Source organism: Musca domestica, unplaced genomic scaffold, assembly GCF_030504385.1.
Source record: "Musca domestica strain aabys unplaced genomic scaffold, Musca_domestica.polishedcontigs.V.1.1 35, whole genome shotgun sequence".
Classification (NCBI taxonomy): domain Eukaryota; kingdom Metazoa; phylum Arthropoda; class Insecta; order Diptera; family Muscidae; genus Musca; species Musca domestica.
Window position 1 is genome coordinate 7,657,648 of NW_026712315.1, and position 25,745 is coordinate 7,683,392.

Consider the following 25,745-nt stretch of genomic DNA (forward strand, 5'->3'; position numbering starts at 1 on the left):
AAATTTTTCATTAAACCGTGATTATTTTAAATCCCGGCGAAATCACAAAGCCATCACAAGGTTACTTCTGACCTTTACATTGATGTTATTATCCAACAAATCGGATATATAGCAAAATATGTGCGATATATATGTCTATCAAAGAAGATATGCTTGAAAAATCTCTTATATGTCGAGAACGGCTGAACTGATTTCGACAGTTCTCATTAATTCAGAATGGCCTCTTGGCAGGAAAGGAAAAACGTCTAAAAAATCGAATAAAAATATCTCTCTGAAGATGACAATATTGATTTTGTAATATTTTCTCATATTTTTTCCATTTTGTCATATTTTTGGCATATTTTCATTTTGAATTAAACATTTGGTAATATTTCTACAGCTAACAAAACTAAGTAGTTAGGATATCAGGATATCATATACAGATCGCATTTATGGCCCGATCCTTACGAAATTTTGCATGGGGATAAGATGAGGGTCAGAATAGAAGCCTATTCTTTTTGGAGATGATCGCCATATATTTAGGAGTTGAAATGGACCAAAAAACTGCAAAATTGTCAGCAAGTCGTAATTATCGCCCGATCCTCACGCACATTTGAATGGGGGTTACCGGACATTGCAAAAGCCAAGCAGTTTTGGATGGCCATCCAAAAATATTCAATGTGTGAAATAGTTTGCCAACTTTTGTAGACTAAATACGAAAATGTCCATTCCAGTGACTTTGTGGAGAATTCACAAATACAGGAAAGACGCACTTCTGACTATTTCGTTAACGCTGATTTCGTGGAAGAATATAGTCAAATGTCTGTATCTCATATCGATGCGTTTCAGTCAAAAACCAATAATAAATGTTAATCTTTTGCCACTTCTGAGAGATTATAGGTCTTTGGGAAATATTGGTTCCAGATCTGGGAAGACCATTTACGTGCAACATCTACCAATAAATTGGAAATGACAAATTAGTTTAAGTTGCTATTATTCGAAAATTAGAGAACGAAACCTGATGGTTTTCTTTTATTATTTGTCACAATATCTTGTGGAATTCTTTCGAGTATCTTGTCTATATAAACTGTATCATTTATTATAGTGTTGTAGGGTATTCAACGGTCGGCCCCGCTCGACTGTAGCCTTTGCTTACTTGTTTTTTTTTTTTTTTTTTTAATTTTATTGAATGAAAGCAAAACCTGTCGGAAATAGCATCACATTTTAGAATAACTTAAGATTTGTTCGAATTGGTCACCTTTGGCACGAATTATGGCCTTCAAGCGGCCAATGAAGCCGTCACACGCTGCTTAATATTGCTCTGCGGTATTTCTATCCAATCCCGGCGAAGTGCTTGCTTGCTTTCAAAAAATACTCCAGACACAATAGTCCAACGGATTGGTATCCGGAGATTTTGGTGACCATTGTGCAGTGGAAATGAAGCGAGAAACCACATTTTTTAACCATTCTTGGGTGGCGCGTGTTGAGTGCGATGGTGCTGAGCCCTGTTGGAAGGTCCAAGGTCTGCGGCCAAAATGTTTGCGTGCCCAAGGCTTTAATACACCCTCCAGAATATTTTTGTGATAATATTCGGCATGTTATTATTATTCCGATGTCACGGTCGATTAATACGTGCGGAGAGGGACTATCGGCTGTTATGGTGGCCCACACCATCACCATGGCCGGCGCTTGAGTTCTGGTGGCCAACCGAGGGACTTTCAGTTGACTTCTTCGGCAAGTAAACACGATCATTGTGTTTGTTTACAAACTGCTAGACAATGAATGTTTTCCATGGGAGAAAACCAAATTCGGCAATTCACCAATTTCGGTCAAGCGAAGCAACTCTTTAGCTCTTTCAAGTCTATTTTCTTTCTGTTGCGGTGTAAGTTCTTGCACTTTTTGCAATTTGAATGGCTTTCGGGGTAAAGCTCATTTTCTAATATTTGCCAAATGGAATATTCCGATATGTTTAGCTCACGAGCCAATTTTTGGCCACTGGGACGCGGGGTTTCGATCAAGTCGCTTCTTTATTTTTCGAACTATTTCTGCTGATGTTGCTGTTTTCTTTCGTCCACTTCCTTGACATCGAGCTACGCTACCAGTGTCACGGTAACGAGCGATGGTACGAGTCACAAAAGATTTATTGACATTTAAATGATGGAGTGCTCTAACGATATCCACTTGTGGTTTTCCAGCCAAATATAAAGAAATTACACTAACCCGCTTGAATTCCATCACGAATAACTTTTTTTCTGCAAAATTCTCACTAAAATGCTTTTGTACGCTTGGAAACAATATAATAAGCTGTCACTGGAATAATTTTTACAGCTGTCGGACGAGTTGCTTAGACATGACACCAGTCTGAAGTTGGTTGCAGTTTTTCCATCTCACCCTGTTGTTAGAGTCATACTATATACATAACGACTGGGTATAAATATATGTTTATAATTTCAAAAGATGGGTGAAAAAAATGTCCACATAATAAGATGTGATATCTGCCCTAAAAGTCTCTATATAGCCTCATTCGGTTTTTAAACTTTTTCCATGGGGCTATCGATAGACTTTGCCTACGCCCATCAAATCCTATGATCGCAATGTCATTTTTAAAGAAAATTTATAATATTAGTTTTATTGAAATTCAATTATAACAAAATTAAGATTTAACAAATATTATTTTTTTTAAGTAGAGGAAAAGGGGAAATAAATTAGAAAAACTTTGGAAAAAAGGAGGAAAGAAGGAAAGGAATTGGCCACAAAAGTTTAACGACGATTTTTATTGCGATTCTTGTTGTTGTGGTGGTGGTATTGTTGATGATGGTGATGTTGCTGTTGTTTATTTTGCGGTTTCTTTTGTTGTGTTTCAGGTGTTTCGGAAGCCGAACTATCATTTGGTTCATCAGCCTCCTTGGGTGTTGAGTGGTGGGCTGGAAGATTTAGAAAAAAATCAGAATTGGTATAAGTTGATATGAATTTGTGAAATAAGAAAACTTACCTTCAGCTGGAGTAATTTTTACAATGGGTGCTGGATGAAAGATGTGATGGAAATCTTGTGGGGAGCCTAAGATTAGAAATATTTGCTTTAAAAGTCTATTTTTATAGCTACAAAGTTAATTAACCTAAAAATGTTTATGGGAAATGAAAGTGACATGAAAAAATGTGTTTTGATTGAAACTTTCCATAAATAGCTACGAAAGGCCGAAATTGACCTAACATGTGGGGTTTAGATTATAATGGACTTTTACTCTATGTTACCAATCTTGGAAGTGGACAGGACTTAAAATGCGGGTGGAGCGGGTTTTGAAAGAATGTGCCACTATTGTCTATTTAAATAAATATGACATAAATGTTGCAAGTTGTATAGAATCGCTGAGTTGTTTCGCAATTTGTGACAGATAAAAGTATTGAAAATTGTGACCCTTTGTGGGTGAGGGGTTCGCAGACCAGCGCAGCATCTTCACACCAGATCTTATGTTATCAAAAATGTTTGTATGTGTGGAATTTGAAAAGAGTTGCAGCTTATTTCGCTTTCTTTGAGCTTTTTATTTTTCAAAATCTTGAACCCTATGTGGGGCAGGTAGCAAAAGAAATAATCCGATATCTACCATCTAACATATCCTGTGTTGATAGAAATATTTAGATGTGCCAAGTCTAAGTAGAATCGGATGATAATTTCGCGTTTTATGAGCTTAATTGATATTCAAAATTTCGTCCTTTTGTGTTAGGTTCATTAAAATAGAAGCGTGTGTGAAATTTGAAGACAATCCGACTCTTACATCATATTTTGTAAGATGTATAATTATTCAAAATTTTGAACCTTTGTGGGAGAGACACTTGATGGAGTGAACCGATGTTATCCATTTTTGCACCTGACCTAGAACTGACGCAAATATAAGGATTTGCGAAGTTAGAGCAAAATCAGATTGTTGTTTCCCTTTCTGTGCTGGAAATATATTTTTTTTAAGTTTGACCTTTTGTGGGGGATGTACCAGAAGGAGTAGACCGATATACTCCATTTTTAAACCAAGGTCTAGTGTTAAGATGGAGTATATTGGTCTACTCCTTCTGGTACCTCCCCCACAAATATTGGGATGTGTGAAATTTTAAGACAATCGGACTCTTACATCACATTTTATAAGATCTGTAATTGTTCAAAATCTTGTCCCTTCGTGAGGAAGTTACTTGATGGGGTAAAGCGATATAGTCCATTTTCGCACCTGACTTAGCACTTAAGCAAATATTAAGATTTACAAGGTTGGAGCAAAAAATATATTTTTTGAAAATTTCGACCTTTTGTGGGGGAGGTACCAAAAAGAGTAGACCGATATATTCCAAAGAGACCTAGGGTCTAAGACTGTTATTTCGACTAGGCACTCTTTGACGGTATCAAATGATAAATACCCCCTCTAGTCATATGGCTGAGGGTATAATTAGCCATGAGGGTATATAAACACAATTTCTGGGCACATTTTAGGGGCAGAACTTATTGAAAAAGGTTTCTGTTGTTGTTGAAAAAATCATAAAATATATCTTTAAACAAGTAAGCAAAGGCTATAGTCTTGCGGGGCCAACCATGTGATACCCTACAACACTAGAATATGTTAGAAGCCCCCTTAAGTCCAAATCCATTTTAGAAGATTTCGCTTTTGAATTTATGTCACGAAGCACTGCCTAGATATTACCGTTAGCATTTTGACCATGGACATTTGTCCAATATTTACGCACTCCGTCATGTTATTAGTTGTTGTGGTCCATTTTACAACTAAATATAATCCAATGATCAACAAAAATGCTAGACTTCTTCGCTGTCCTTAACTCTCTTCTCAGGCGTGTCGATTGGCTTCAATTGTGTGATCAGGATTTTTTTTCTGCTTTTGGTTCATTTGAACCCCTAAATATTTTGCGATCATCTACAAAAGCAAGAGACCTTTCTTTATCTCCAAATTAATACTCATCTATATGATTTGCTTGTCTACGATATTTGGCTATATTCGTCAACGAAATCAGAATAAAAAGCCAGAAGTTCGCCTTTTGTGTATTTCGGATGTCGCCTGCAAGTAATGTTCTTATTTTTTCACACAAAAGTAGTGGTCTATTCTACCCGCTGTCCTAAATTTTAACTTCGTACGATATTTCGTGTCCTTTGGTTTCTATTTGTGACCTTTATAATGGCTGCAAAGTCAAGAAGATTTTTAGTTGGTGTCCATTTCAACCCTTAAATTTCTTGCGGACATATAGGCATTTCATTGGACAATAGGCCTAGCCCATCTGAGCCTAATCCTACCCTTGTAAAATTTTCGTGAGGATCAAACGATTATTGCAATCTGTATAAAATAACCCCAACCTGTGTTGTAAGGTGAAAAATATTACAAAATGTACACTTTAATATTATAAGTCAAATTTAAAAAATCGCAAGCGATAAAAAATATGAAAAATAAAAAAATGTCACAAAATAGAATAAAATCTGTATTAACATCATTACTGGCATCTTTTATTACGATTTTTTTAGATTTTATATTTTTATGCCAAGAGGGCATTCTGAATTGACAAAATTTGTCAAAATCGGTCCAGCCATTCTTAAGATATAAGCATTTTAGCTAACATCCCCCTCCTTTGTATATACACATTGTATATATTTCGTTATATATATATTTTATATATATTTCGTTATAGATATATTGACTATCGGCATCTACGTAACGGTCAGTATTCACCTGTTCGTCTTTTTGTGATTTCGCCGGGAATTAAAAATTTGACTTTTATTTAACACAAATGTCATGGCCTTTTTCACCCACTAAATATTACCCGATAAACATCAAAATTGGAAAGCTTCTCCCCAGCCCAAAGCTCTAGAACCATGCTAACTTAAGCTTCGATTGGTTTATAATTGCGACCTGTAGAGCAGCTACAAAATCAGGAAATTTTTCAGTTTTTGGTAAATTTCAACCCCTATAGGAATAGGGTTCTATTCTGGCCCTATCCCCACCTTCATTCTAAATTTCGTGAAGATCGGACCATAATTGCGATCTGTAGAATGATTACAACGGACAGACGGACGGACGGACATACATACTTAGATCGTCTCAGCTCGGCGAGATAGGAATATCCATATATACTTTCCTATGTGGGAAACCAATATTTCGCGGCGTTACATAATTTTTGGCCCAATCAAACTTATAATACCCCCAATACATAGTGATGTAGGGTATAAATATCCACGATTTTTATAAGAGGTTTTTCAATTAAGAATTCTTAAATAATATTTTTTAATTACCCACGATGTCTTTAAGAGGTGGTTGAACAGACTTATTTAAAAAAAATCCATCCATTCAAAAAGAAACATTTCTTAACTAGGGAAAGATTGATTTTTTTTTAGAAAATATTCTTGCTAGGAAGTCCCTGGTATAAGAATGTATTAAAATTCCGTGAAGCTTAGCATGACAGTCGAAAAAGATATTCACGGCCAAAAAATCCTCCAAAATATTAATGATATGATACTATATGATACCCTACACCAATATGTATGTTTCGTAGAGCTGCCATAACAAAAGAATTTATTTGAAGCAGATCATACCGCATAAACATTTGGCTTTAGAGCAGTTATAATTTTTTTCAGGCGGAACAAATATATGGGAGGTATATCCAATTCTGAATCGATTTTCATATAAATTTGACGAAGACATTTTTAACATTGCTATAGAGTGCATGATATCACTTCGAGAAGGATTATATTAAAAAAATATTTATCGGAGCCGAGTTCCACCAAAGGGAAACGTACGTCCCAAAATTCAATTCATTTGGGCTGATATTAGCCATTATTTGCGCAATGAACCTGAAATCGGATAAGGGTATATGTGGTAGCTATATCCTAATCTTGGCCGTTCTCGATAAAATTTGGCAAATGTATTTCTCAGCTTTATAAGTTATCTAGTACCAAATATCATTGTTCCTAAATGCATAGGGACTTTAAACCAAAAGGGACTTTAAAACCGAATCAGATGAAACATATATATGGGAGCTATAGCTATATCTGAACCAAATTTGATACATACGCTTCTAGACTAAATTCGTTCGGATGTACCAAAATTCTGTACATTTGCACTGATTCTGGCCATTTGGTACACAACTAACCCGAAATCGGTTGAAGATATATATGGGAGTTATATCCAGCTCTGAACCGATATTGATACAATTCGGCAGAAGTATTTCTGAGCTGTTTGTGATATCTGGTAAAAATTTCTTTCTTGTGGGAGGAATATTACGAATGTAAGGGACCTAAACACCAAATCGGATTAAACATATATATGGTAGCTATAGATGTATCTGAAGCGATTTTCACCAAATTTGTTTTACTTGCGTCCATACTGAACTCGGTCGGATGTGCCAAAATGAAAGTGATTTTGACTGATATTAGTCATTTAGTTCACAATTAACCCGAAATCGGCTGAAGATATATATGGGAGCTATATCCATATCTGAACCGATCTTCACAAAATTTGGCATAGGTACTTATGGACTGCATCTGATATCTGGTACCAAATATCATTGCTGTTGAATGCATATTACGAATGTGAGAGACTTTAAAAGCAAATCGGATGAAACACATATATGGGAGCTAAAGCTTTATCTGAACCGATTTTCACTAAATTTTATGTACTTGCTTTTAGAGTGAATTCGGTTGGATGTTCAAAAAACCGGGTTATTTGGACTGATATTGACCGTTTGGAGCACAATTAACCCGAAATCGGTTGAATATATATATGGGAGCTATATCTAAATTTGAACGGATTCTCACCAATTTCAATGGGGTTCATTGTTGGTCCAAATAAATATTTATTGGTAAATTCCATCTCAGTCGGACAATAAATGCGACCTGTATTTTGTTCACAAAAATACATATACAGAGGCACTGACATACATAAATCGACGCAAAAAGGGATTCTATGAAGATCCTCAAAAGTAACTATGGGCCTATTCTCTTCTTTATCCATGTTACAAGCAAATGGAACAAATTCAAGATTGTCCAAAAAAAATATTTTTAATGCATGAAACATATTTAAAGAATCCGCTATTGAAAAAAAAAAATAGATTTAGGACAGTCGAATCCTTAGAAAAATATATAGAACCAGTAAAAAAAAGTCCTAAATTCTAATTTAATAGAGCTCCGCATAACAATTAAAAGTTTTTATGGGAGAATTCATTCATACACGCTATGATTATAATTGTAATTTAAAGTTCAAAAGACTAAATATGCCGAATCATTTGTATCTTTTAAATTCGGAATTGTATTGCCCATTTGGTGCACAATTAATTTGAAATCAGATAAAGATATATATGGGAGATATATTCAAATCTGAACCGATCTCGATAAAATTTGGCAAAGATATTTCTGAGATGCATTTGATATACTTCCCTGAATATCGTTGTTACGGAGTGCATATTACGGCTGTGCGTAGCACAGGGAGCTATAGCTATATCTGAACCGATCTTTACCAAATTTGGCATACTAGCTTCTAGACTCAATTCGGTCGTATGTGCCAAATTCCATCCCATTTGGGCAAATATTAGACGTTTTGTGCACAATAAAAAGTAAATCGAACGAAGTTATATATGGCAGCTATATCCAAATCTGAACCGATCTCGATAAAATTTAGCAAAGGTATTTCTGAGCTGCATTTGATATATTTCCCCAAATATTGTTTTTAAAGAGTGTATATTACGGCCGCGGAAGGACAAAAATAACAAATCGGATGAAGAATATATATATATATATATAGCTATAGCTATATCTGACCGATTTCGATGAAATTTGGCATACTTATTTTCAGGCCTAATTTTGCTGTATGTCCAAAATTTCATACTATTCGGGCTGATATTACACTTTTGATGCACAATAAAAGGCAAATCGGACGAAGATATATAAGGGAGCTGTATCTACATTTTTACCGATTATCTCAAAATTCAATATTGTTCGTCCTTGGGCCAAACAAATGATGTTTGGAATCTCAATCGGATTATAAATGCGACCTACATTTTGTTCACAAGAATACATGGACAGACCGACGGACGGACAGACGGACTGGCATGCATAAATCAACTCAGAAAGTGATTCTATGGAGATCCTCAAAAGTAACTATGGGTCTACACCGCTTCCTTCTCCATGTTACAAACAAATGCACAAAGACATAATACCCTTACCACTATGTGGTGTAGGGTATAAAGATTTAGAACAGTCGAATCCTTAGAAAATATATAGAAAAATTGCATCTTCTTTGATATGAAGCTCTTGAAAAATTTTCACGAACGATCTCTTACTAGGCCAGGATGTGATTGAAATGTGATTTAAATTTTTTTGTTTTGATAATTTATGTTGGAGTTACCAGAAGGAATAGCGAAATTTGGAGCGATACGATTCCACATTTAATTAGACTTGTAATTATTATTATTTAAAATTAAAATCTAGTATGGAGGAGGAGTACGGCGGTATTGTCGATAATGGATTCTAATGGAATACTTGATGAATGCAATGAATGTGAATGAAGAAGAAAAATCTATGAACGAAATTAAGACAAACCAATGGGGCTATAGAAAATATCCTCAGTCGATGAGGCGGGTGTTAACTGAAAAGAAGAAGGGGCATCTCTAGGAATGGGCACGGGTGATCTTCGATATGTTGGCGATGATCTTCGATATGCCGGCGACGATTTTCTTTGGGTAATTTCGGTCTTAACAACTATGGACCAATCGTATTCGGTTATGGATGTTTCGGTTGTAATCGTTCGATAATATTTCTCACGGAAAGTTGGTGATGTTGTCACTTGGGGACTTGGAGGTTTGGGACTCGAGGTCTGTTGGGATGCTGGAGGTAATAACAGGAGTTTTTAAAATCCAACTAAATATTTCTGGAAACCTAGAATCAAAATACGAATGAATTGCAACTCACCTGCTGCGGTTTTAGCACCTAAAACTGGTTTTAAGGAGGCTGCTGACTCATGACCAGGTGTTGACTTCTGTTTAGCTTCCGGATCTTGAATAATATTTAATTTATGTTGGTTTTTCGGGGTTAGAACTTCCTTTTGCTGTTCCTTTTCTTTTTCTTGGTGTTGTTGTGATTGCTGTTGTTTTTGTGGTGGCTGCTGTTGGTCTTTTTGTTGCTGCTGTTTTTCAACTGTGGCTGTCAAAGAATTCATTAGGTGGGGGAAAAAGGGATATAGATATAGAAACCAAAGGCCAAATAAAGGATATGATTTTTAGAATTTAGTTTTTTGTGTTTTGTCTCTATCTTTTTTTTTGGGAGATATGGGATAACGACTTATGCATTACTTTTGTAATTCAATTATTTTATTTATGTGTGTAATAGCAAAAAATATCTTAACTTCAAATGATGCTCAACAAGAGATAAGAGAATAAGAGATATATCGGAATTCATGCTTATATTTATGTACGTATGCAATTAATTAATTATCGAAAGAGAAATGTATAATTCTAAAAACCATTACCGACTTCTGTTGAGCTTTTGGTCTGTGATCCACTTTTGTTCGTTTCACCACTCTGCGGCTTTGGCGTTTTTGCCATGTCACTGCCACTGTCAGCATCTGAGATGGGTTCCAGTTTTATATCGGCTATGGGCTTGGGCATTGGCCGATGTTTAGGCCCGCCGTTTTCTTTGACCTCAACCACACTGTGATCCAGAGATGACGATTGATCCTTGGAGGCCTTTTCAAAATATGGAAATTAAATGAATGCGCATTTCTAAGGCTTTATGAGGGATATACCTCAGATTTGGACAAATCTGCAGCTTCAGCACTGGAAATACTCTCACTGGAAGACGATGATGAGCTCTCCTCGTCTTCTTCATTTGGCACATAGTCTGAATCATCCTCTGAATCTTCATTGGCGTATTTTTCTAACATTTGATCCACGGTCATATTAAGATCGGCATTGTCATCATCACGTGGCCGTTTAACGGAACGTTCACCCTAAAAGATTAGACAAATTGAAAGAATAAGGTATTCTAGCCCTACAAAACATGATGAAGGTCTTTTAGCCCTAGAAATCCTTAAAGAGATCTTCTAGCCCTAAAGGACCTAAAGAAGGTCTTTCAGCCCTAGAGAGTCTTTTGGCTATAGAAGGCCTGAATAAGGTTTTTTGGCTAAAGAAGGCCTGAAGAAGGCCTTCAGGTTAATAAAACACCTAAAGAAGTTCTTTTGGCTATGAACGACCTGAAGAAGGCCTTCTGGCTATAAAAGACCTAAAAAGGTATCCTAGATATAGAGGACCTGGATATAGAGAACTTAAAAGCCTTAGAGGATCTTTTGGCTATAGAGGCCTGAAAAAGGTTTCCTGGCTATAGAAGACCTAAAGAAGGTCTTCCGGCTGAACAAGAAATTAAGGCCTTCAGACTATAAAACACCTAAAGAAGTTATTTTGACCTGAAGAAGGCCTTCTGGCTATAAAAGACATAAAAAGGTCTCCTGGATATAGAGGACCTAAAAAGGTCTTCTCGCTATAGAGGGCATAAAAGAGGTCTCCTGGTTATAGAGGACCAAAAAAGATCTCCTGGCTATAGAAGACCTGAAAAAGGTCCTCTGATTATATGAGACCTAAACAAGGTCTACTGGCTATAGAAGACCTGAAGAAGGTCTTCAGGCTATGAAATACATGAGGATGGTTATCTGGCTATAGAAGATCTGAAGAAGACCTTCTAGCTATAGGAAACCTGAAGAAAGTCTTCGGGGTGCAGAAGACCTGAAGCAGGTCTTCTGGCTATAAAAGACCTGAAAAGGGTCCTCTGGCTACAGAAGACCTAAAGAAGCCCAAAGAAGGTCTTCCAGCCATATAAGACCTGAAAAGGCCTTTTAGCTTTAGAGGATTTAAAGATGATCTTCTAGCCCAAGAACACGTGAATAAGGTCTTCTAGACATATACTACTTAAGCCATAAAGGACCAGAAAAAACCCTTGAAGACCTGAAGAAAATCTTCTAGCCATAGAAGACGTTGGGAAGGTCTCCTAGCTTTTAAAGGACTAGAAGGTTTCTAAAATTAGACGACCTGAAGATAATTACAGAAGTTTTGAAGAAGGTCTTCTAGTCCTAGACACCCTGAAGATGGTCTCCAAGCTATAGACGTCGCGGAAAGGTCTTCCATCCATATATGTCTTGTAACCATAGAAGACTTAAGGAAGGTCTTCTAGGTATTAAAGGCCTAAGGAAGGTCTTCCAGCCATTGAGGAGGGACTTCTAGCTTTTAAAGACCTAAAGAAAATGTTATATTCATAGAGGACATGAATAAGGTAAGCTCTTTATAGAAGATCTGTAAAAGGTTTTCTGTAGTAAGTGTTCTTACCATAGAAGACTTGTAGAATGTGTTCTATGCTTACCGACATTTCCTCCATAACCTTCGATATATTTCCCATGCCAAAAGCACGTCTTGACGGTACATCACGACGTTGGCCCGGCTTGCAAACAGCACTGCCAAATAGCGAACGAATCTTTCCCATGAAGGTTTGATTTTTACCAGAAACCATCATGCCACTTGAATCCGGTTCCATGCGACGAGCAGCCCTCAAGGCGGGTACTCGGATAGCTCTTAAACGACGACGTTTAATCTGAATGTTATAGACCATTTTCTCAGCTGTCATAGGTGAACCGCCCATCATGATGCAAACAAAGGATAGCCACATTCGAATGACACGCAACCACACAATCAGGGGTATGAAGAATATCCAGGGAAGAGGTCGTTCCAGCTTGGCATCGGTGTCATCTGCCGGAGAAACGTAAGGAGATAACAAAGTTGTTCACTTAATTGGTTTTCCAATCTTACCTTGTGGCAAACTCCATTTCGATGTCTCTTCCAAAACTTTCAGCACCCGATCACAGCTTCCCAATATCGTCTGACCCATCCCAGTTGCGGCAAATTTCTCACAAATCATTTGCAATTTATCCATTACGGTTTTATTTTGAGGTATTTCGATTTCTTCGATCTCCTCTTCATCACCTGGCGGGGCTGTGGTGATCTCATCTCCGGCGGATTTTTGTGGTTGTTGCTGTTGGGTTTTGGTTTCCTGAGCCATTCTCAATGCTGCTGCTGTTGACCGTGATCGTTACTGAAATGTTTCAAAACATCGGTCTGAGTATTTTTTCTGTGATAATGGCAGAAGCAAAATGAAAAAATCTGCGCCATTCTCCAACGGTCGTCTGTCGTTATCAGTTCGCCGGTTTGAATAGTTTTTTTTTGTCTGACAGCAATTGTTTGCATTTATTTTTAACATTGTTTGTTTTCGATTTTATTATATTGTAGTTGTTGTCTTTAGTTTGAATATGACTAATTTCAATGTTTTGATTTTGAACTTTGCACGAATTTCTTTCGGAAAATTATCAAAATTGTTTCATATTTTCTTGTCATGATGATGTAATATGCAATTTTGTGAAAGTATCAGGAGAGTGATCCGTAGGTCATTTTAGCTATAATTCGATTTCAAAATTATGTAATGCATACAGTCACATGACAAGAAGTATGATGGAAAATGTGGGTCACGTGTGTCTTCCAGTTGCAAACTATAGACGTTGTAATAGTGATAATGCTTATTTTCAGAACCGAGATTTTTTCATCAAAACATTTTAAATTAGAAAAGAAATTGCCAATATTTGTAGAACGTTTACTTGGAGGTGCTATGAGTATATGGAAACTGCATAAAAGTCAAACGCCATAATTTTTACATTTTTTATACCCTCCACCTTGAAAAGGAGGGTATATTAACATTTTTCCATAAATATTCCTCGTAGACCCCATAAAGTATATATATTCATAATCAGCATAAAATTCAAAATAATTATGATTATAGCATAAAGTCAAAATTTAGCAGAACAATTAGTATTGTGTCTAGGATGGTTGGTATTGAAAATGAGATATATCGGTACACGTTTTGATATAGTACCCTTACAACGATACCTTCTGATATTCGGAATTTGGAGATTTTTGCCACATTTTTCACGGATTTGTCTGAAAAATAGTATTTTTAGGTCATAGTGGGTCATAGTTCGTGTGGCGAAATATTGTATGTATGGGTCCACGTTTTGGTATAGACCCCTTACAACGGTACCTCCCGATATTCGGTATTTTGATGATTTTTGCAACACTTTTTCACGGATTTGTCTGAAAATTGGTATTTTTAGGTCATCGTGGCTCTTAGTTCGTGTGGCGAAATATTGTATGTATGGGTCCACGCTTTGGTATAGTCCCCTTACTGATGATTTCTGCCAATTTTTTTACGGATTTGTCTAAAAATTGGTTTTTGTTGATCATAATGGATTCTAACTCCGGTAGCGAAACATATCATGTATAGGTCCACGATTTGGTATAGCCCCCATGTAATGGTACCTCCCGATGACTCTGATGACTTTTGCCACATTTTCCCACGAATATGTCTAAAAATTGGTTCTAATTTTTCCTTTACCCTAAAGTGGAGAGTATTAAAAGTTCGGCCCGGACGAACTTGATGTTTTTTTTTTTTTTAATTTTATTGAATGAAAGCAAAAAGTGTCGGAAATAGCATCAAATTTTAGAATAAGTTTAGATTTGTTCGAATTGGTCACCTTTGGCACGAACTAAGACCCTCAAACCAATGAAACCCTCACACGCTGCCCGAATGTTGCTCTACGGTATTTTGGCCCATTCCCGGCGAAGCGCTTGCTTGAGGTGATCAACACTTTGGTATTTTTTAGGGCCAACCTTGCCTTCCAAAATACTCTAGACACAATATTTCAACGGATTGGTATCCTGAGATTTTGGTGGCCATTGTGCGCTGGAAATGAAGCGAGGAACCTCATTTTGTAACCATTCTTGGGTGGGGCGTGCTTAATCCTGCTGGGATATCCAAGGTCTGCCGCCAAAATGTTTGCCTGTCCAAGGCTTTAATACACCCTTCACGATAATATTCGGCATTTATTCTGATGCCACGGACGATTAGTACGAGCGGAGAGCGACCATCAGGCCCACACCATCACCATGGCCGGCGATAGAGTCCTGGTGGCCAATTAAAGGTGCACATCTTCAGCTAACCTTTTTGGTAAGTAAACACGATCTTTTTTTTTTTTTTGTTTACAAACTTCTATACAACGAATGTTTTCTCATCGGAGAAAACCAAATTCGGCAATTCACCACTTTTAGCCAAGCGAAGCCATTCTTTAGCTCTTTTAAATCTATTTTCTTTCTGTTGCGGTGTAAGTTCTGGCACTTTTTGGAATTTCAATGGCTTTACTCCGAGCTCATTTTTCAATATTTGTCGAATAGAATATTTCGATATATTCAGCTCACGAGCCAATTTTTTGCCACTGCGACGCGGGATTCGATCAAGTCGCTTCTTTAATTTTCAAACCATTTCTGCTGATATTAAAGTTTTCCACTTCCTTGACGTCGGGCTACGCTTCCAGTATCACGGTAACGAGGGAAGATTTATAAAGATTTAAAAGATCTATTCATATTTAAATGCTGGAGTGCTCTAATGGTAGCCAGCCAGCCAGTGGTTTTCCAGCCAAATATAAAGAAATCACACTATCACGCTTGAATTCCATCACGAATGACTTTTTTTCTGAAAAATTCTCACCAAAATGCTTTTGTACGCTTGTAAAAAATATAATGAACTGTCACTGGAATAATTTTAACAGCTGTCGAACCTGAGGCTTAAATGACAGCAGTCTGAAGTTGCTTGCAGTTTCTTCATCTCACCCAGTATACAAGGTGGCGCAAAAGTAATACTCCTATCAGAAAATGCTATCACGGCGAGTACGTAAATAAACAAAGTTTACGCTACAAGGGCACTAAAAATCCGCGTGTAGCCCACAAAGAGCCATTATGCCCGCTCAATTTCAGGAGTTTGGATTGGAAACATGTGGTTCCAACAGGACGGTGCAACCTCAACACTGCACGTGTCACAATTGATATGCTGAAGGATGCATTTTCCGGGCGTCTAATCTTCGGTTTTGGCTATTTGCACTGACCAGCAAGATCATCTGATTTTACCGCTCCAGATTTCTTTTTGTGGGGCTTTTTGAAGTCGCGGGTTTATGCCAATAAGCCTCCGATTCTTTCACTACTTAAAGACAATATCCGTCAAGAATGTGAGAACCTATGGCCGGAAATTTGGGCCAAATACCATAAAAGGACACAAAGATGCTGATGGATGCATTTTCCGGGCGTCTAATCTTCGGTTTTGGCATTTGCACTGGCCAGCAAATTCGTCTGATTTTACCGCTCCATATTTCTTTTTGTGGGGCTTTTTGAAGTCGCGGGTTTATGTCAATAAGCCTCCGATTCTAACAACACTTAAAGACAATATCCGTCAAGAATGTGAGAACCTATCGCCGGAAGTTCGGGCCAAATGCCATAAAAAGGACGCAAATGACATTAAATTGGCGACGGTCAAATCTGAAATCTTTGAATCATAATATGAGAAACACTTCAGTGATTCTTTTCAAACTTGGTTAATTTTAATTATACCCTCCACCTTGTAAACGATAAAAAAAAAACAAGTAAAAAAGCTGTAAGTTCGGCCAGACCGATCTTTGAATACCCTCCACGATTTGGTATAAATTTGACAATTAAAAAAAAATAAAATCCGTTAAAAATTCTGTTAAAATCTAAAAAATTCTGAATGTAGCCATATATTAGGGTCTATAAGACGACGTGGACCTGCATAGGCAACCTTTGTCACAAGCTATTACAATATTCAAATGCGAAACTTAAAAAAAAAAATTGGTTTATAATGTAGCTAAAATCATCAAAATTCTGAATATAGGGAGGTACCATGAGGTTCACATGGACCTGCACAGAAAATTTTCTGGCATAGGCTGTAGTATCCATTACGAATTTCAAATACAAAATGTTAAATAATTCCGGAAAATAATGTCGCTAAAATCATCAAAATACCGAATTTTGGAGATTCCGTTGTATGGGGGCTTTACGAAGATGTGGATCCGCACAGACAATTTTCTGTCATAGGCTTTAGTATCCATTACAAATATCAAATGCGAAATTTGAAACAATTCCGGTAAATAATTTCGCTACAATTATCAAAATACCGAATATTGGGAGGTGCCGTTATATGGGGGCTATACGAAGACGTGGACCTACACGGCTCATTTTCTGTTTTATGCTGTAGTATCTATTACGAGCTTTAAATACTTAATTTGAAATAGTTCCGGTAAATAATGTCGCTAAAATCATCAAAATACCGAATATCGGGAGGTTCCGTTTTCTTAGGATGTAGTATCGATTACGAACTTAAAATACCAAATTTGAAACAATTCCGGTAAATAATGTCGCTAAAATCATCAAAATACCGAATATCGGGAGGTACCGTTATATGGGGGCTATTCGAAGACTTGGACCTTCACAGACAATTTGCTGACATAGGCTGTAGTATTAATTGCGAACATCAAATACCAAATCTGAAATAGTTCCGGTAAATAATGTCTCTAAAATCATCAAACTACCGAATATCGGGTGGTACCGTTGTATGGGGGCTATACGAAGACATGGACCTACATGGCTCATTTTCTGTTTTATGCTGTAGTATCTATTGCGAGCTTCAAATACTTAATTTGAAATAGTTCCGGCAAATAATGTCTCTAAAATCATCAAAATACCGAATATCGGGGGGTACCGTTATATGGAGGCTATTCGAAGACTTGGACCTTCACAGACAATTTGCTGTAGTATTCATTGCGAACATCAAATATCATATCTGAAACAATTCCGGTAAATATTGTCGCTAAAATCATCAAAATACCGAATATCGGGAGGTACCGTCCGTCAGACATAACACACATTTGAGTCAAATTTAATCAACCTACTTCATTTCGTTCGGAAGCTAGAGTGATTTCCGCTGACGGACATGCGGCCAGACGGACGGACATTGCTAAATCGACATAGAATTTTATGCTGATCAAGAATACATATACTTTGTGGGGTCTAAAATGTATATTTCGATGTGTTACCAACGAAATACTATGGTGGAGGGTATAACAAATTGTTTAAAAATACAACTGCAATGACTACAGAATTTCTGGCCAAATCAAATATATCTTTTGCTTTCTCAAATCTATTCTCATGCAGAATCACTAGAAAACGCTTTGGATTCTCAATCTGTTACGTTAATCTTTTACGGCACTGCATGTTTTCGTGGTTTAATTTTCGATACACTTTGATCTCTTGACTGTCAATTACTTTGATAATTTTATTACCAATACTCATTGTTTTATTTCGTATGTTATATACACAATTTATATAGAATCGAAATAAATTCAGAATGCAATGGAATTATCTCTTTTAAATAACGTGCAATCGATTATCGCACAAATATTAACGAAATGTATATACTAAGCAATGATGGATAATTTGTAAATAGAAATTCACATTAAACTAAATTGGACACTTTATCCTGCAAGATCTTCAAGAGGTAAAGTAACTATAGCTGACTACTGGATATTTCCAATCATTTCCGCCCAGTGACATTTTGTTTGTATACCCTCCACAATAGTATGGAGGGTATATTAAGTTTGTCATTCTGTTTGTAACACCTGGAAATATTTCATATTGGAACCCAAAAGTATATAAATATAAGCCCATGTTTTGACACAACCCCCATATAACTGTACCTGTAGGTTTAACATCGGTTTTGTTGTTGTTTTAGTCACAATTTTAACCCGAATTTGCTGTAAATCAGCAAAATGTGTGCCCATTATGAAAAGACATCCTTTAATGGAACCATATGGATGCATGGTTCCCTAATATCCGTACCTCCAAAATATTCGGAATTCAGCTACACTTTTCAAAAAATATATCTAGAAGTGGGAATTTGGGGTTCGTTATAGGCGTCGCCTTCTCTGGCGATATTTGAATGTATCGTACCTCTATGTGACGGTACCTCCCAACATTGGATATTACGCTGATTCTAGCTACATAGAATTATCCTAAATTTCGTGTTTGGAGTTCGTAATAGGCATCGCCTTATCTAGCCGATAATTGGCAATAGAACTCCACATATTCTCAAATTACTGCAACATCCAATATTTAAGATTTTCAAAATTTTAGCGCCATTTATGAACGCAATCCTTTAACATTTTGCGATTTTTTTTATCAAACGGTGGAGGGTATTGAAGTTTCGGCTTTCAGACCCCACTTCCACTTCTTCCGGTACCTTGAAAAATAATACAAGTATAAACGCTTTGAGTTCGATTGGCCAACATTTTTTAAACCTCCACCATGAGTTAAAGGCAACATTTAAAATAAAAGTATCGACGTTGAGTATTGGGTCCACTTCCATTTTTCCCAGTAAAATGGATTGGTAAAAAGTCTTAAAAATATAAAATTTAAAAAAAATATAAAATGTAAAAAAAGTTCGGATAAATTTTTTTTACTAAAATCAAAAATACGTCAAATATTCGAAAGTACCTCTATATGGATTATACAAGGTGAGATGAAAGAACTGCAACCAACTTCAGACTGTTGTCATTTCTAAGCCACTCGTCCGACAGCTGGTAAAATTATTCAAATGACAGCTCATTACAAAAATATTTTTATGAGCATTTTCCAGAAAATTCTTATTTGCGGAATAGTGTGATTTCTTCATATTTGACTGGAAAACCACAAGTGGCTATCGTTAGAGCACTCCAGCATTTAAATGTGAATAAATCTTTTGAGTCTCGTGCCATTGCTCGTAACCGTGATACTGGTAGCGTAGCCCGACGTCAAGAGGGTGGACGGAAGAAAACAGAAAACAGCAACATCAGCAGAAATGGTTCGAAAAGTAAAGAAGCGACTTGATCGATACCAGCATCGCAGTGGCCGAAAAATGGCTCGTGAGCTGAACATATCGCAATATTCCATTCGGCAAATATTGAAAAATGAGCTCGGGGTAAAGCCATTGAAATTCCAAAAAGTGGAAGAACTTACACCGCAACAGAAAGAAAATAGTTTGTTAACAAACAAAATGATCGTGTTTGCTTGCCAAAGGTTGGCACTAAAAATACCACCTCAAGCAAGCGTTTCGCCAGGAATGTGGCAAAATACCGCACAGCAACATTCAGGCAGCGTGTGACGGTTTGATGCTATTTCCGACATTTTTTGCTTTCATTCAATAATATTTAAAAAAAAAAAAATGTAAAAATTATGGCGTTTCTGTATTATTATTATTATTGTCTCACAATGTTTTAATTTTCTAAAATCTATAACACCTCAGCGGTAAGAAAGAAAATAAAAAGAATAATAATCAAAAATAATTGCTGTTGTCAGCGCTGAATAATACCATGAAAAAAAACACAACAGCAAACAGGGTGGGTACGAAAAAACTTAAAAATAGAAGCAATCAGCCAATTTAATTACGCTGATCAATTTCAACAACAGCAACAAATGAAAAAAAAAAAAACAATATTGGAATAGATCGCCACCATTGACATTGACCCTGCTATTGGGCTATTGTCGGCGGTGACTGTATAAACGCTGGAGCATTTAAGCTCCATAAATTGAAAGGCAGCAATTATGGCGCCATCGTCGTCGCCCAGCATTGCGATAATTTTTATGATTTTTCGATTGCATTTCAATTCCTCCCAAATGCAAACATTGTTGATTTGTGAAAAAAAAGAATAAGAAACAACAAAAAATTCCAATCAAGTAACGCGTGGCGCTTGGTGTAAAACAAAGATAACGGTAAATGGACATTTTAGAAAACTGGACAACTAGAAATGTGGAAGATAAACGAGCCAGAAGTTGTGGAGATTTTTCAAGAGTTGCAGCAACAAAACTTACCGCTTATTTAAACAAACGATTTTTTTTTTGTTAGAAAACAGTAAAAATGAGTTTTAGGAAATTTCCATAAACTATATCACGTATACTTTGATTATAAATATTTCGAGACACTTGTTTTTTTAATTGTTCTTTATTATTTTCTTTTTTTTTAATTTTTTTTTTTTGCTTTTTCTTAGTCCGCCAACGAAAAACAACAATAAACCTTTAGCATTTGCTACTGTCCCGCAGTCCCATTAAAAATCGACTAAATTTCTGGAATTGTTTTTGATAACTTCTGGAAGTAGGGAATAATCATATTTGGCGTTAATGAGATTTAAGCATTCTGTGTGAGAGAAAGAGAGTCTAAATGAAATCTCGATCATGGCGGAGTGGTGAATTTATCAGTGATTTAAATCTTTGTTTTCGATTCGGCTTCTTCTCTATCTCTCCCTCTCTCTCTTTGTTATGTTGTTCGAAAAGAGATCGCTGGAAATAAGCTGATCTCTTATCATATGTATTTTGTTGTTGTGATTTACATATAGAGCTACATAGACAATTATAATTTTTAAGGAATGATTAATTGAAGCCAGTGTTGGAAAAATTAGTACTATTGGATTTCTATGAATACATTTTGGTCGAGACTTCCGTGTCAGTCCATGGATAGACTGGACAAAAAGGTACTAAATATCATACCCTTTGTATTTGAGGAAGCAGTAGAGCTAGAACTCAACAATTTGGAATCAGAGTCACTGATGGGGTGCATGATAGTTGTATTAAAGGGTTTTTGGAAATTCGCACTATAAGTATACGAAAAGTACGAAAATGTACTACATTTGGTTCCATTTCGTATCATGTGAACGGTTAAAGTTAAAAACAAAAAATAAAAAAGCTGTAAGTTCGGCCGGGCCGAACTATGAATACAATTCTCAAAATCAATTAAATTTGTTAAAAATTCTGTTGAAATCTTAACAAGTAAAACAACATTATGTTCGGCTGGGCCAAACTTTTAATACCCTCCACCGTAGGGTTAAGGAAACATTAGAGCTCATTATGACCCACAAATACAAAATTTTAGATATATTCATAGAAAGATGTGCCAAAAATCATCAAAATACCGAGTATCGGGAAATACGGCTATATGGGGCTATATAAAAACGTGGACCTATACAAGCAATGTTTCGCCACCGGAGCTAGAACCCAATATGACCTTCAAATAACAATTTTCAGACAAATCCGTGATAAAATTTGGCGAAAACATCAAAACACCGAATATCTGGGGGTACCGTTATATGGGATCTATACCAAAACGTGGACCTATGCATGCGATGTTTCGTCACCGGAGCTTGAACACATTATGCCCAACAAATACGAATTTTTAGACAAATCCGTGAAAAAAAATTGGCAAAACTAATCAAAATATCGAATATCGGGAGTTACCTTTATATGGGGGCTATACCAAAGGGTGAACCTATACATACAATAACTCGGCACACAAATTAGGACCCATTATAACCTAAAAAATGTGGCAAAAATCATCAAAATACCGAATATCGGGAGGTACCGTTATATGGGGACGTGGATCGATATAACTCATTTTTAACACCAACCATCCTAGACACAATACAAATTGCTCTGCTAAATTTTGGCGATCTATGTCAAATAATGTGGGCTGTATCGTGATTTCAACAGACAGACAGACGGACATCGTTAGATCGACTTATCGACCCTCCTTTCAAAGGTGGAGGGTATAAAAATACCGAATTTAGCTGTTATATTAGGGTCTACAGGGACGACCTGCATAGGTAATATTTGTCATAATCCATTACAATATTCAAATGCAAAACTTAAAACAAATCGGAAATAATGTCGCTAAAATCATTAAAGTACCGAATATCGGAGGGTCCCGTTATATGGAGGCACTACGAAGACATAGATCTGCACAGACAATTTACTGTCATAGACTGTAGCATCCATTACAAACATCATATACCAAAGTTGAAACAGTTCCGGTGAATAATGTCGCTAAAATCATCAAAATACCGAATATCGGGAGGTACCGTTACATGGGGGCTATACCAAAACGTGGATATACATGGCATATTTTCAATACCAAACGTCCTGCAGACATATTATGCATTTGAGTAACATTTAATCAATCTACTTCAATTTGTTCGGAAGGTAGAGTGATTTTCACAGATGGACGGACATCGCTAAATCGACATAGAATTGTAGGTGAACAAGCATGTATATACTTTTGTGAGGTCTAAAATGTATATTTCGAGGTGTTATAAACGGAATGACAAACTTAATATACCTTCCATACTATGGTGGAGGGTATAATAGAAATTAAGAATGGGAATCAAGGTTGAGGAGCAGAGTCGACGTAAGGAGGTAGTTCTTGGAAGTGTGTATTCATGTATACGAAAAATACTAAATGGTACTAAATTTAGTACAAATTGAATTTGGAGGAACGGGTGAATCTAGAATTCTGAAATTTAAAATTAACACTACTGGCGGAGTGTAGAATTGGGATATTGGCTTATGTGCACAAATGGTACTAAATTTGAATTTGGGTGAACCAATTGAGGTGGAATTCTGAAATTTAGATATAAGATTACTATTGCTTTCAGGACTGAGGAATGAGAGTAGATTGGAAATCTACTTATGTGTACTAAAAGTTACTAAATTTGGTACAATTTGAATTTGGGCGAACCATCCTGATTATGGTTATAACTCAAAGGCCAAAGGAACTAATATATGAAAAAGATCTTCTCCCCTGAATCGATTTCTTCTAAATTTGTAATACTCATTTGGTGAAGGATTAACTTGAAAACGGATAAAGATATCTGATCCGATCTCAGAAAAATTTGTCAAAGCCATTTCTGAGCTGTATTTAATATATTTCGCCGAATATCGTTACTACTTCATATTGCATATTATGGCTGTGCAAGACAAATTCAACAAATAAGATGAACAATATGTATGCGGGCTATAGCTATATCTGAACCGATTTTCGCCACATTTGACATACTTTCTTCTAGACTCAATTTGGCCGTAAACGCCAAATTCCATCCCATTTGGGCTAATATTACAGGTTTGGTGCACAACAAAAAGCAAATCGGACGAAGAAGGGTTAAATAAAAAAACCGCAACAAAGTCAAACGCCATAATTTTTATTTTTTTTTAAATTTTATTGAATGAAAGCAAGTAATGTCGGAAATAGCATTAAATTTTAGAATAAGTTTAGATTTGCTCGAATTGGTTAACTTTGGCACGAATTATGGACTTCAGACGGCCAATGAAACCGTCACATGCTGCCCGAATGTTGCTCTGCGGTATTTTGACCCATTCCCGACAAAGCGCTTGCTTGAGGTGATCTACACTTTGGTATTTTTTAGTGCCAACCTTGCTTTCCAAAATACTCCAGACACCACAGTTCAACGGATTGGTATCCTGAGGTTTTGGTGGCCATTGTGCGCTGGAAATGAAGCAAGGAACCTCATTTTGCAACCATTCTTGGGTGGCGCATGCTGAGTGCGATGGTGCTGAGTTCTGTTGGAATGTCCAAGGTCTGCGGCCAAAATATTTGCGTGTCCAAGGCTTTAATACACCCTTCAGAATATTTTCGCGATAATATTCGGCATTTATTCCGATGCCACGGTGGATTAATACGAGCGGAGAGGGACCATCGGCTATTATGGTGGCCCACATCATCACCATGGCCGGCGCTTGAGTTCTGGTGGCCAAACGAAGGTGCACATTTTCAGCTGATTTCTTCTCTTTCTCATGGGAGAAAACCAAATTCGACAGTTCACCACTTTCGGCCAAGCAACTCATTAGCTCTTTTGAGCCTATTTTCTCTCTGTTGCGGTGTAAGTTCTTGCACTTTTTAGAATTTCAATGACTTTAACCCGATCTCATTTTTCAATATTTGCCGAACGGAATATTGTGATATGTTCAGCTCAAGAGCCATTTTTCGGCCATTGCGAAGTGGGTTTCGATCAAGTCGCTTCTTTACTCTTCGAACCATTTCTGCAGATGTTGCTGCTTTCTTTCGTCCATTTCCTTGACGTCGAGCTACGCTACCAATATCACGGTAATGAGCGATAGTACGAGACACAAAAGATTTATTCGCAATTAAATGCTGGAGTGCCCAAACGATAGCTACTTGTGGATTTCCAGCCAAATATAAAGAAATCACACTATCACACTTAAATTCCATCACGAATAACTTTTTTTTTCTAGAAAATTCTTACCATAATGCTTGTAAACAACATAATGAGCTGTCACTGTCACATAATTTTAATATTTGTCGGTCGAGTGGCTTCGAAATGACAACAGCGTGAAGTTGGTTCCAGTTTCTTCATCTAACACTGTATGTGGGAGTTCTATCTAAATATTGACCGTTTATCTCCACTTTCAATAGGGTTCGTCTTTGGGTCAAACTAAACATTTTGTTCAGAATGTCACCTAGATCGGGCAATAAATGCGACCTGTACTTTGTTTACAAAAATTCATGGACAGACGGACGGACAGAAAGATATGCATATATCGACTCAAAATGTAACATCGAAAGGAATTATGGGTCTATCTCGTTTCCTTTTGCCTGCTAGTCTATATGTACAATTTCCGAATTATATCTCTATTCTTTCACCCAATTTACTATTATATAAAATCGGGTATTACATCTAGAGCTATCGTGCGCATCCGCCAGTCATCGATCCTGAAACGGGTTTGGTCCAAGGAGACCTAGGGTCTAAATCGTTATTTCGATGAAGCCGATTTTGGCCGTATTAAACCGTCTCTAGCCATATGGCTGAAGGTATACAAATATGAAAAACTCACTTTACACATGACCCTAACACAATGTGTAATCGAGCCTTTATGAAGTTTTCGACTAATACTTGAAGGTGTTTCTTACCAAATGACAATATTAATATTAACCTCCCATGGCAAAATTATAAAAAGTACTAGGAACATTGGCA

The 25,745-nt window shown here is 36.7% G+C and overlaps 1 protein-coding gene across 3 annotated transcripts; it reads right to left on the reverse strand.

The window, feature by feature from the left end:
- Nucleotides 1-2,579: 2,579 nt before the first annotated feature.
- On the reverse strand, nt 2,580-21,036 carry LOC101888035 (ell-associated factor Eaf). 3 transcript variants are annotated; one of them, XM_059125775.1, is made up of 9 exons: nt 20,782-21,036; nt 12,799-13,081; nt 12,356-12,738; nt 10,752-10,955; nt 10,476-10,692; nt 9,920-10,144; nt 9,551-9,835; nt 2,972-3,037; nt 2,580-2,903 (listed from the first exon to the last, which is right to left on the reverse strand). In XM_059125775.1, exons 2-9 carry the CDS (start codon nt 13,046-13,048, stop codon nt 2,740-2,742), a joined length of 1,794 nt encoding a protein of 597 aa, XP_058981758.1. In that variant the 5' UTR covers nt 13,049-13,081; nt 20,782-21,036; the 3' UTR covers nt 2,580-2,739. The 3 variants fall into 3 exon arrangements, with proteins under 3 accessions (XP_058981758.1, XP_011295343.1, XP_011295345.1); XM_011297041.3 differs by having other exon boundaries at nt 9,920-10,150; XM_011297043.3 differs by lacking the exon at nt 9,551-9,835 and having other exon boundaries at nt 9,920-10,150; nt 20,782-21,035.
- Nucleotides 21,037-25,745: the final 4,709 nt, after the last annotated feature.

Coding starts and splice junctions, on each gene's coding strand:
- LOC101888035 (XM_011297041.3), bottom strand. CDS start 13,048: ATGGCTCAGGAAACCAAAACCCAACAGCAACAACCACAAAAATCCGCC. Junction 10,693..10,751: donor CAGATTTGTCCAAATCTGAG/GTATATCCCTCA, acceptor TATTTTGAAAAG/GCCTCCAAGGATCAATCGTC. Junction 10,151..10,475: donor CAAAAGCTCAACAGAAGTCG/GTAATGGTTTTT, acceptor ATTCTTTGACAG/CCACAGTTGAAAAACAGCAG.